We start from the raw sequence: 12,904 nt of genomic DNA, 5'->3' as shown, positions 1-12,904 counted from the left end.
GAGCAGAGGAGGCAAAATCCCACTGCGGTGCCATCCCAGGGGAAGAAGAATCTTAAAATAGGTTTTGTACATCTCTACGAAGGGTAAGGAGGGCCAGGAAAAGGGCTTTAAAGAAAGGGGCTTTTTTTCCTCTTCCTTTCCTGCCTCTTTTAAAAATGAGAGTGAATCAAGGAGAGGGGAAAAAAAAAAAGAGGAAAAAAAAAGCTAATCCGGCAGAGCAGAAGGCAAGAGGAGGAGTGATTTCTACAGGTGGTTTATGACTCTCCGCATGATCCACACGCCTGTTACATCCTATCAGATCCTCTTCTTACGGCGAGGTGCTAAAGGATTTATTAGTTCTTGACAGTGCGAGATGTTTAAAAGCTTGAGGATGTAATAACCAAATGTTCACTTGTTAAAATAAAGGCACCGTTTGGAGAGGTCTGTGCAATTCTTAGCAGCCTCCCCTTCCCCTCGGTCTATATTTAAGCTGCCAGCTAGATTAAAACTGTCAGAGCAGGGATGAGAATTTTATTGACATGCTTTGTAGGTGGTACAGCTCCATAAAATAAACATATACAGAGGATGCTCCCTGGTGTTGCTGCACAGGCAGAGATTTTTATAGTACTGACCTGGGGGAGTTTGTATCTGAAATCAATCCCTGATATAAAACAGATTCCAGAGGATACGGAGAGACAGACTTCACAAACGTCTGCGGAGAGTGTGGGCAGGGATGCAATCCGTTTAACATTTCACATTGAAACCAAACTGCGGAGAAGGGGAGGGTGTGAAATTCCCCGAACCCGCTCCAACAAACTCCTCACCCCTCGTGCACGAGGTGCAATTAATTACTCCGATAACAGGGAGGTTTTAATCCCGGGAAGGGCGCAGGATGGAGCGTGGGGCAGGGGACCCACGCGGATGCTCGGGAAGCAAAGCGAGGACTCTCGCCCCGGCTTTGCGCTGGCAGAAGTCGCTGCCGTGGATGGGGATCCAGCTCTCCAGGCATTTTTCAAAATCAAAATTTTCAGATTTATAGAGATGAAGGCCAGTAGAGATCACTAGATTGGCCGGTCTGATTTCTTGAATATCGCAGAGCCATCAAAGTTCACGTACTTCCACCACCATGAGCCCTGAACTTCTGAACCTGACGCAACCCACCGCTTCCCTTGGCAGCTGGTTCCCACAGCAATCACCCTCCCAGTTGTAACTCTGGGCCCGAGTCCTAATTTGTTTTTGTCTGGCTTCGGCTTTGAGTCATCCTCTGTTATGCTGGATTTAAAAACCTCTTTAGTAGCCAGCATTTTCCATTCTTGTTAGTGTTTATAGTGTCATCACTATGTCCCCACTCCTTTTTTTTCCCCCTCGGATACATTCAACAGAGCTCTTCAGCCTTCCAAGCTGCAAGACATTTTCTCCAGCCCCTGGCTCATTTCCGTGGCTCTCCTCTCTGCCTTCTCTGGATTTTGCAATCTCCTTCCAGCGTGGATACCATGCCTGAGCTCCAGTTTTGTCCCACCAACTCCACGCACATGTAACATCACCCAAGAGAAGCCCACCTTGCTTTTCATCACACCCCAAGTTCACACTGACCGCCTTCACCTCTAGGATCTCCAGATCTTCTGGAAAAGCACCATTTCCCCAGATACCATCCATCCAGCACTCCTGGATGCCCATCCTGTACTGGTCTAGCAATGATTTGTATGTCCTTCCGCATCCATGAAGGTGTTGAACAGCACCGAGATCTAGCAGAGACTCCCAAGAACCTCCATGAAACTCAATTTTGAGAAGAAAGGTGTTTCATCAGGATGAGGAGAGGTCACCGGTGGTGTTCCTCTGGCACCTGAGGTAAGGTAGGCACGCAGGGAGAAAATACACACACACCAACTTGAGGGTGGGTTGACCAGTTCACAGGAAAGAGGACCAAATGGTAGAAAAGCTACCCAATTGCTCTGCTAAACTGTGCTAATTTCTCCCACTTTCTACTACGTGAAGGTCATGCACGCATCAACCAAGAACATGAGCTTTGGCTAGAAGTTGGGGACGGCTTAATGGAGATGACAAGAGGAGACAACAACCGTTACCTCCAACATACCAGGGGTGGTACCAGGAACAACCAAACGCTACTGGTAAGATCTGGTAAGAAAAATCATGACAGTTCGGGCCAATTCACTCAAGAAAAATGAAGTTCAATTGGAAGAAGTACAGAAAAGAGCTGTTGGGTTGATTAAAGGAAAGGCATAACTATCTGACACCAAGATCCTAGGAGAGCTTGGTTTGTTGGACAAGTCAAGAGAAGGTAGAGAACAACTTCATAAAAATACGTTAGGGAAGGGCGGTAATTGCCAAACAGAAGGAAGAATAAACCAAATTAAAGGGCAACGCTGGCACAGAAGTGATCCAAAACTCATTTCCACTGAAAACGAGCAGGTGGTTTCATCCTCTTCGGGATCTCAGAAGGATTCCTGGAAGGGTGACGTTAAACAGTTAAAAGGACTGGCTCTGTTTGTACTCTGTTTACCTTGGATCAGTCTCACACTTGAGGGCTTTCAGTGGGCACCTTCCAAAGCCAAGGAGGAATTCCCCTTCCCCTGATGTCTAAGCTGGCCTCCAGGGTTTGGTTGTTTTTCTTTCTTTGTAGCCCGCTAACATACGGTGAAAAATTGGCCGCCAAGACGGGATGAAAGCGGTGTCCCTCCCTCCCTCCGGTAGCACAAGCAGCGCCAGCAGGGTTAATCCAACCACCAGATTTGGGATGAAGAAAGAGCCTTCCTCCCCAGCACCTGCAAACACGCGGCGACAGCGCCGCTGGCCGAGAAGGTCCTTCCTGACCTCAGGGACAAAGGCGGAGGAACCCAGAGTCTGCAAAACACCGCCCTAAGGCAAAAGCAAAGCTCCCCTTTTCTGACCTCCCTTGAAGCAAACAAAACCAGGATAACTCCGATAAAGTCAATGCATTTAAAGAGGAGACTACAGCACCAGGCTGACAGTTGTAGCCTGAAGAGATTCCAATTTAATTTTAGATTTGACACAAACCTTAATGTGGTTTTAATTAATTAATTTAAAAAATCCTTTAATTAATGTAAACCCCTTAAAGCGGTTTTCATTTACTCCATTTCCAGGAGACATTTCCACTTACATTGCTCCTCAGATGCCATTCTGCTGCTTGCTTTTGTTCTTCAGTCTAACCTCAAACGTTAGACCTAAACTTCTGTTTAAAATACATCGCTGGCCTTGAACGCTGGGATGCTTTGAGCTCAGGCTGTTTCTTGAGCCTTCCTTTTAATGATTTTCCAAGTAATGGGGTTTCCATCTCTTCTCTGACTATGCAAAAACTCTACAACTTGTTCTTCCACTGCATGAAAGTGTCCTCTTTTGAGTCCACTGAAGGACCTCCGTGTTGACTCAGCCCATAAAAGCTATCAAAAGTTACACTTGAATTCTCCGAATCTAAGAGTTTAAGTTTATCTCAATTTCTGCAGGCAAGGCAGAAAGGCAGCAGTGACGGCGTGCTGTCACCCTGCTGTCCCGGCAGCAGCACCCACCTTGGGCAGCTCTCCAGGCCACCAAGGAGGGAGCTCAGATGTGATGGGGGAATGCAGCAGGACATCCCTCTCTCCCCCTTGACTCTCCTGACAGCAACCTGTACTTGGTAGAGCGGTTACTGGCTCCTATCTTCAACCTGCTCCATCTGCATGGCCAGCTTAGGCACCACGTCTAGGTGACCACCACACACTGCGTTCTGTTTTGGGACCCCAGCGTAAAACAAACCGGAGTGAGTTCAGTGGAGACGACCAAGATGGTCAGGGCTGGAGAACTGATCCTGAGACCAGAGGCCAAGGGAAGGGGTTTGCTCAGCCTGGAGAAGAGATGGCTTTGGGCACCTGACAGCAGCCTGCCCATGCCTACAAGAAGTTATGAAGGTGATGGAGCCAGGTTCTTCACAGCAATGCATGGTGCGAAGATGAGAAGCAATGGGTGCAGGTGAAGCAAGAGATGTTCAGGTGGGATAGGAGGAAAATCTTGTTCAGCACGAGGACAGCCAAGTGTTGGAGCAGGCTGCCCAGCACACGTGTGCTTCACCCTCCTTGGGGGCTTCCAAAGCTCAACTGAGTAAAGCCCTCAGCAATCTGGGCTGATCCCAGAGCTGACCCTGCTTTGAGCCCATTTGTCAAACACCACCACTATGAGAAATGGAAATGAGCTTTATGGAAAAGAGGTGGTTCCAGCCAGACAGAGAGATTGGCAGCGCCCAGGTAAGATGTTAGACTTCTCCAAGAGGATACTGGATGACAGTATGGGGAGAGGGAAGAGCCGAAATGAAAGAGTATTCAAAAATATAAAATGAAAGATATAATGCAAGCATAAACAAGGCAGAGCATGTTATGCAGAAGGTACTTTCCCTTGGTGTCGTGGAGGCAGCAGCTCCAAGAGCCTGAGAAGCTTAATCAGAAACTGGAAATACTGCCCACGATTCAATGCATGTCAAGAAAGATGTGTTCAAATTGGATCAGTGAAAGAAGGATATGCAGACAATTTAGGACGGTCCTAAACAGAGAACAAAAAATGCCTTAAGACTTGAACTACATTATCCTGGCAAAACAAAGCCAAGCGAGGGAGAAGGTCGCAAAGGCTCCTTCCACTCCTGCACCAGAGATGTCCAGCTCCTTTGCAGACTCAGTAACATGGACTTGGGCTAGATAGTTCCACGAAGCTAATGAAAGTCCACGTAGAGCTCCGTCACCAGGGGCTGTGGACACAAAACCCCGTGGACTGAGGGTAACGTGGGAGCCTGGACCTGGGCAGAAGAAACCAGCTGAAAGCCTTTAATTGCTCTGCACTGGGTTCCTCTGCTTTGGGGTAAAGCTCGCCAAGGGGCTTTGGCTCTGCGACTTGCTTCCACACATTGCACGCAATTACTCACTTTGTGGTTTTATGGGAGTAATTTTATGATCTTTAATAACGTACCACATCACTCAGCTGCTGCGACAAGAAGGGGCTCTTGACTCAGCGCCCGAGGACAAGGTCTCCTCCTCCCAAAACCTCACGCCGCTGTCGCAGGCTGTGGGAGAAGCCTCTTCCCAGGCCACCACTTCACCATTTTCTGACCACCGCTAAATACAAAGCCGAGGCTTTTTTTTTCTCTCTTTAAAGCTCACCATGTGTTGGCATCCCCAAACCCAAGAAGAAACTCAGCGTTCATTTTGAAGAGGTTTCCATACGTCCCACTGAGGACCCAGGACCTCTCTGCGCTAGAAGCTGTACATGTATGTCACAAAATAAATCCAGGGCCAAATCTAAGCATATGACAAGACAGCAGGGAAACTTAATTAAAGGACAGCCACTGACAGCCCAATGATCATATGCAACAGAGCAGGCAAAATCAATACCTATTTCATATACTTCACTTAATTAACTTACTGTATTTACCCAAAAGGAAGATTACTTCCCCCAGTAGGTTAAATTCCAAATGGGGGGGTGGTCTTAAATTAAGGGTCCTCTTCTTTTTGGGTTCACGTGTCCTAGTGACAAAGGAGCACAAACTTGCTTGAAGGAGCCCATCTTATTATGTCCACACTTCAGGAAAAAACCAAATAAAAAGATGTCAGGAGGACACAACTGCTCCATGGTTTTGTTGGACCCGAAAGAGGACACCTCTATGCAGCAGGAGAACAAGTTGTGGAATTTTTGTGCAGTCTGAGAAGAGACAGAAATGCTCTTATCCCTAAAACCCCTGAAAATGATTAAAGTAAAGGCTCAAGAAACAGCCGTCTCCCTCTCCCTGCCCAAAGTAACTCAACTTAAAAACTGAGGGTCATCTTTGCACTTACCACAGTAATGTTCGGGAAAGAAAGCTAATTCTTTGCCTAGCGCCCTTTCAAAACATCCCAAAATCAGGTCACTATTCTGTAGCATTATTACAGAATAAAACTGCATTAATAAAGATCTGAATTTTTTTTTCCTTATACATCTATAAAAATAAATTCAGCAGCTCCATCACCGATGGGACCCCCATCCATGGGGTCATACGACCCTCCATCGCCATAAGAAGCCTTGCACTGCAAAGGCAAGCAGCAACTCAGGGTCCTTCACGAGACAAGCTAAGTTGTACAAATCCAAGCAAACGCTGAATAAATCCTTTATTTTGGCAACTACAGAGTAAATCTGCTGGGGCTTTTGGACCTGACAGGACCAGAAACTCATGAGCATCACCCCACGCGTCCTGGCGGGGCCGGTAGCCGTGCCGCGGCTGCTCCTGGAGCAGGTAGCTGCCGGCTCTGCGCACCGATTCCCGCAGAAGCCGAACATACGGCGGCACAGCGGGAGAGACCGCCAGCGAGCGGCGATGAGCAAACGCAGGAAGGACGGGGGGAAGGAGGTCCTTTGGACGCCGGCGGTGGTAGAGTCACTTGCGATGCCTTAGGAGGTGTTTCAAGGGCAACCCTCTGCGGCTGTTTGAGTTTGTAGGCGGCGTAATGAAAAGCTCAATACTATTTGATTTATTCTATTAAGGTGCTGCACTTATACTCCTGCTCGGGAAGGAAATTAAGCAGCCTATCAAAGGAGAGGGCTTTTGGGAAAAGACTTGGTGGCTTCATCTTAAAAGGACATTGCCAAGGTTGGGAGCTCTACAAGGGAGATGAGATGACCCCTCCGCTGGCTCCCATCTCCATCAGGTATCTGCACACTGTTCATCACCCTTTCCATAAACCAAAGGTTATCACTCCCCCAAAGCTGGGGCATTTAATTAAAAAAATCATCTGGGCTCCTTTCTGGAGCCCGCCTGCCACCGCAGAGCCTGGCATTGCAGGGGCGTTGGGTGCCAAGGCTCTGCCTCTCCTCGGGGCAAGGGTGACCCCAACCTCCGCGGCACTTGCAGGGTAGGCATCAAGTATTACATCATTTTACAGAAAAGGAACAAAACAAGTGGTGGTCCGTGCATCAATGAAGCTTTTCCGATACCTCTGCTCATTTTTGCACTCTCCTATATGACCAAAATGCTTCGTTTTTGTGTTTGCAACCATGCACCGGCTGCCTTCCTAACAGCAACCGAGCCTCCTCCCTGTCCTGCAGCCTCCTAACTTCATCGCAGCTCCACCACATTGACCTGATGGCTGCTTCTAACGGCCTTTACACCACCTCTGCTAACCCTGCAAGCCAAAGAGCAACGCATGATGACCAGCGAAGCTGTCCAGCTTGCCTCCACTGGGTTTTGACCGCGGCAGCACTGCTCTGAATTCAAACAACCTTGGGCGAGCTCACCTCCGCGTGATGGATGGACATCAGCTCCGTCTCACGGCATGGCTCCGCAGCAGAGGACCCACCCCAGGAGAGGACCTCCGGCATCCATGTGCTGGGCATGACGCCAATCTGAAGGCCAAGGGGAGGGAGGTCCGCACGGATGGACCTCAGATCCAAGAAGAGAAATCTTCTTGCTGACCTCCACGCCGCCCAGGAGACATCGGTGGCCTTTCCTCCTCCTTTCCCGGCGAGCGACCGCACACAGGCACGGTTCAAGGCTCCAACACTCAAACCACCCGACTCGAAAAAATCAAAAAAACTTTTGCGGGATGGACAAAGGCTGAAAAATTAACTGTCTGGCCTCTTCCTCCGCTGCGTTTATTGCTGTCTTGGCAGATGAATTTCAGGTTGCTGCCACAGCCGCAAACCGCTTGTTCTGCCAACTGTACATTACTAACATTGGAAGGTGTCCAGACCTAGGAATCTTTTCTAAAAGCATTTGCTTCATACTTTAAATAGCAGCCCAGCAGGCAGGGGGATGGGAGGGAGGGCTCAGCCCCTGCGTGCGATCCATCTGCAAGCTTCTGCCAGCTCCTCCACCCCTTTGCGGGTTAAAACCGAGGACGACTCGCGGTGGAGGTGCAGGGAGGGGAGAGCGGGTGGGATGCAACCTCCAAACTCTCCAGGACTGGCAGCAGGGATGATGCCCACCCCGGGATGTCCCCGCTCCCCCGGCGCTGCCACCTGCCCCCTCCCAAGCTCCCCAGCTCTGCGCCTGGCATATTTTCCAAATTAAATTAGTAACAGGACGTTGGCTGTTTTTTTCATTCAAATCTGCTCTGCTACGAGGTTTAGCATCATTTTTCCCCATGCTTATGGGTTTTGCTTATTATTGGGCTGAACAACATCATTTGCTGGGACGTCCTGAGCCGGCTGTAACACATCACGGCAAAGTCCAAACTCCCCGGCTCCTCTCTGTTACGTGAAATCACGTCTCCAGGTGGGTTTCCTAACGGAGCGTTAGAAGGAGCACGGCCAATGCTGCGGGATACGTCGCCGTTCACGATACTTTAGCAGCAAAACCCCACCCTCAACAGTTAGCAAATATTAATCAGGTTTATGGCTGAGAAACAGAGAGAAGGAGGAGGAAGGACACAGGCAGGGAAACGTGACGTCTAACACTCGATATAACTACAAGGACAGAAAATTTTCTCCGGCCACAAATATTCTGACTTTTTGCCATATTTTTCCTACCTCCTCATGTAACACACTCTCGCAGCAAACTGCTAAGAAGAAATACAGGTGAAGTTTCTTTTCCTCGGTAATTTGGCACTAGATAAGCCGGCAATACAGAGCAAAGCTCAAGGCGTAATATTTTTAAGTAGTGCTTGCCCTAGTTAATGTTCAGCCCTGCCGTGCAATGTCAAGAAAACTAATGAACAAGGAAGTGGCAGCGAGCAGGAACCTGGGCGTACTCACCCGCTACCAAACTCCTTCCAGAGCCCGGGCACAACGTGAATGAAATCTAAAAGCAGTCGTCCTGGTTCATCGGGAAGCCTGGACAGCCTGCGCAACGTGAGCCGAATGCTTTGCCACCATGCAAAATTTGGTGCCTAAAATAATAGCGAGCTGGGAGGACCTACGGCAACGCCTGGCTTAAACTGAAAGAGGGGAGATTCAGACTGGACAGAAGGGAGAAATTGTTTGTGCTGAGGGTGGTGAGGCACTGGCCCAGGTTGCCCAGAGCGGTGGGAGATGCCCCATCCCTGGCCACATTCAAGGCCAGGTTGGACGGGGCTCTGAGCACCCTGGTCTGGGTGAAGATGTCCCTGCCCATGGCAGGGGTGGGACTGGGTGGCCTTTGGAGGTCCCTTCCATCCCAAAGCATTCTGTGATTCTATGGAGCGCCTGTGCGTGCGTACCCACATTCCAGCCACAGGATTTGGGAAAAATTTAACATCTGTTATGAGGCAACACCACTCCACTCGGAGCGTGCAGCGGGAGCTTTGGCAAAGGCAACGCTTGATGGATGACGCGCTCTCAGCGCTAACACTTAGTGGGATTCACCTTGCACACGAAGGACAAAGTGTTTCCACGAAGGACAAAGTATTTGCACAAAGGACAAAGCACTTGCACAGAGGAAAAAGTATTTGCACGAAGGAAAAAGTATTTGCACAAAGGACAAAGTATTTGAGCGCACGAGATGGGCAGCCCGTAGCAGGCGTGATGCGGAGCAAGCTGGAGCCCACCTGCAGCAGCTCCAGGAGCAATGCTGGGTTGCAAAGACCTGAACAAGTCCTACTCCCTCCTTAGTATGCCTCACCCCTTCTCCTGTGCATCACTTGAGCCCTTTGGACTTCTACATTTCAGCCTATGAGTTGACACTCGGGGTGAATTTTAACCTTTATATGGCTTCTCAAGCATCTCTTCTCTGTTTACGGGTTACAGCGCCGTATTCACTGGCGGGAGGTGGATTAATGCCCCCTCTAATCTGTTCGCTTGGCAGGAGAACAGATCTGACAAGGGGACATGGTTCTTCACCAAGTCTTGCACAGCGTGTGGCAGAGCTACCTGTCCTTCACCTTACCTGGCTAGAAAACAGGGTTTCTGCACACAGTTAATAGCAGTATTGCTGATAAGCACTTAATGGGGCTGATCCTGAAAGCTTAGCAAGTACTTCTGATTATTTTAATCTAAGGAATAATTTCCAGATGAATCACAAACACGGAGTAAAGTGCCACCTTGCACCAGAAACAAAGGTGGCATCTTAAACAAGCCAAGCAATGAGGGCAAAGCCTACACTTTCGTATTAATGCTTTCATAAAAGTGGGAGAAGGAAAACTATTGCAAATGGAACGATTATGTCATGATTTTTCATGAATTAAGTCACGATTATCTGCTGCAATTTAGTGTCTGAAGGGTACCAGGAGAACGCTCTTACTCTGAAGCTTCCCGACAAGCCAAGGCTGCCGCCTTACCTTGCTCCAACCTCTTCATCTGCTGGATCTGATCAACCGTCTTCTTTAGGATCTTGCATTTGTCGGGTTTGACACTCAGGGTGTCGATGTCCCCGATGTTTGCAGACAGCAGCTCCGCCAGCTCCTCTAAATATTTGTTCTCCTGTTCCCGGCGCCGCTTTTCATTGCTGTTAGAGAAAGAAAAAAAAAAATAAAAGTCATGTTAATGTTTTTTTCCTACTGCTCAGTCTAGTCACACCTGGGCACTGGACAAGAACGCAGAAATGTAACTACTGGCTGGAGTGATGACTGTGCTATAATCCAAATATCTCCAAAATACTGGGGAGTTCGTTCAGGCTTTTGTATATTTTTATGCATATAAAAATAATCAAAATTAGTGCCAAGGGAGATACACAGAGCTAGCCAGGCACCCCCAACAAAAACAAACCTCTAACCTTCAGGACTCTGCTTTCCTCTCAAAAATAGTTATAAATGGGTCACAACAAAAATAATAAAAAATACATACAAAAACATATACAGTTATATAAAACTTCTTATTTTTCCACAGCCACTATTGCAGCTGTTGCCAAGTTTAATCCTAAATTCACACATAAAGGTTAACAACATCCACCGGAGTTCACCAAAGTGAAAATCTGAATCAACGTCGACAAGAGGAAGATGCAAAATATTCATGAGATCAACCTTTTTGTCCCAACGAAAGCAGCTTTTCTTTTAGCTCCCAGCTGCTGCAGAAGCCCAATGCTCTCCCATCAACTATTCCTAAATTCTGGGAATTGAGAATATGTTATTTCCGTGGCCATCATTGAAGCTACCCCGGACACTGTAACATATTCCTTTATCAAAGACGTTATAAGCATCAAAGCCACCAAAACGAACTGTGCACATGGGACAGACACACGGAGACACATTTTCCCTAAATACCTTCCACTACATCAACCACGGGATGGAATGAGGACAGCTCAAAGTGCCCAACACGGCTCTACACCGCTCGCGATGCCTTTTATCAGGTTGGTTTTCAATAAGCCCCTTCATTTTTTGTTACAACCTCCGCAGGACACCCAGTACTCTATGATGTATTGCGTGAAATTCCCTATTATTTACCGGACACCAAGAAGCTGCTGAGATGCCTGCGGGCACGGTGAGATGTTTCTGGCCTCAGAGAGGCCCCACCGCTCATGGAGGGGCTGAGAAAACACTGGTTAGAAAAGCTGATTCCGAAAGTCCGGCTCGGTAGATTTGTGTCCCACTGCAGACGTGCTCTGGCTTGTGCGACGTGGCCAAACGAGCTCTGCTAACAGCTGAAGGCTTGGAGAAGAGGTTTGGTTTATTTTATCTGCTGAGAGTGCAAGCCAACCAGAGCATGAATATACTCCGATAACTCTGCAGAGACCCTTTAGAAACCATATCTGTCCAAAAGGGGATGAGACACCACCAGCCTTCCCCTCTACAGAGCTCCTCAGGTAGGCTGCACAGATGTTTCTTTATTTTTTCCTAATTCCAGCCACTTTATTAGCTCAATATCCAGGTCTGACAGATAGGTGTTGTCTCTTGGCCATTTTGCTGCTCCTTAAACTTGCTCTCACATGAAAATACCTGATGACCGCAGGGATGAGCCTCCATGATGAACCTCCCCTTGCCTCCCAAGTTCTCTCTCCATCACCTCGCTTCTCCTCCTGCCCATGTCTCTCCAGGTGGTGGGATTGCCCAGAGGAGTGACAGCAATGACTCGCCCTCCTTTAACTCAGTGGAGCAGCAGAATCAAAAAAGAAAGGAAAAAGAAAAAGCAAAGCCAGCTGCGGGTGTGAACAGAAGCCGTGTTTCTGCTCGGGCCACCGGTCTCGTGAAGTCCACAAGTGAGACCTTCCATGGGAGACACGGGGTGCGACCTGGAAACTCCTCTGCAATGGGCTCGGGTGGGCGCAGGAGCCCTCGCTTCCCTAGCAGGCAGCTGCCCATGGGTGCTAAGGGGTCACAGGCAGCAAAAAGAGCTTCATGGAGGTAGGTTGGATGTCCACCTGCTGCAGAAGCGCTGGGTCCAGCCAGGGACCTCAGCCTCTTTTTGCATAGGTATCAGTGACACCAGCGCTGGCGCGCTCCCCGGCAATGGGCAGGCAAATGCTTCTCGAAGGAGCTGAGCAAGTATTTTAGTTAAGGTCAAATTAATTCCTAGCTCTCCCTGCGAACCAAAAAGCAATAGCAGAGGGGAGAAAAAAAAAAAAATCTCTGTTGTGGGTGAGCTCATTTCATGAAAACCCTTAATGTCGCTGTTGCTGTGGCAACTTTCAAATTGTAGGAGGGAAAATTGGCCAATTTTCCTTACATAAAAGCATCATGAGAATATTACAGCAGTGGGCTGTTCTTTATGACTCCCAAGTATCATCAAAAGCAATAGTTAAACCTTCCAGGTTTTAACAAAGGAGTTTTGAAGTTCACTTTGCTCCAGAGTGCGTTACGGAGGACTCTGGCCAGCCCCGGGAGGAGGATGAGGTCCCTCCCCACCGCGGCTGCGAGTCGGGAGATGGTCTGAAGGAAGGAGGACGCAGCACTGATGAGGATTTCTCATCTAGATTTTGGTAAAATGCTTCAGCTCCAGTGTTCGGGGTTGGATGGCCAACCCCATGACAAGTATTTGAGTCAACCCGTCTGAAAATGCTTTGTGGATGTAAAAACTCATTGTGCTTGGACAAGGCAGGAGAATCCTTCAT

At 48.5% G+C, this 12,904-nt stretch overlaps 1 protein-coding gene across 3 annotated transcripts in view; it reads right to left on the bottom strand.

Annotated features, from left to right (window-relative positions):
- NCOA1 (nuclear receptor coactivator 1) overlaps positions 1-12,904 on the bottom strand; it is a 185,491-nt gene that overhangs the window by 49,558 nt on the left and 123,029 nt on the right. For all 3 annotated transcript variants that reach the window (XM_082307544.1, XM_082307545.1, XM_082307546.1), the window contains exon 4: positions 10,200-10,366. In XM_082307544.1, the coding sequence (XP_082163670.1) occupies positions 10,200-10,366 (167 nt within the window). The remainder of the gene's footprint in view (positions 1-10,199; positions 10,367-12,904) is intronic.

Source organism: Platalea leucorodia (genome assembly GCF_965183815.1).
Source record: "Platalea leucorodia genome assembly, chromosome: 3".
Lineage (NCBI taxonomy): Eukaryota > Metazoa > Chordata > Aves > Pelecaniformes > Threskiornithidae > Platalea > Platalea leucorodia.
The sequence above is the reverse complement of the archived record's forward strand: the minus strand, read 5'-3'. Positions and strand labels throughout refer to the sequence as shown.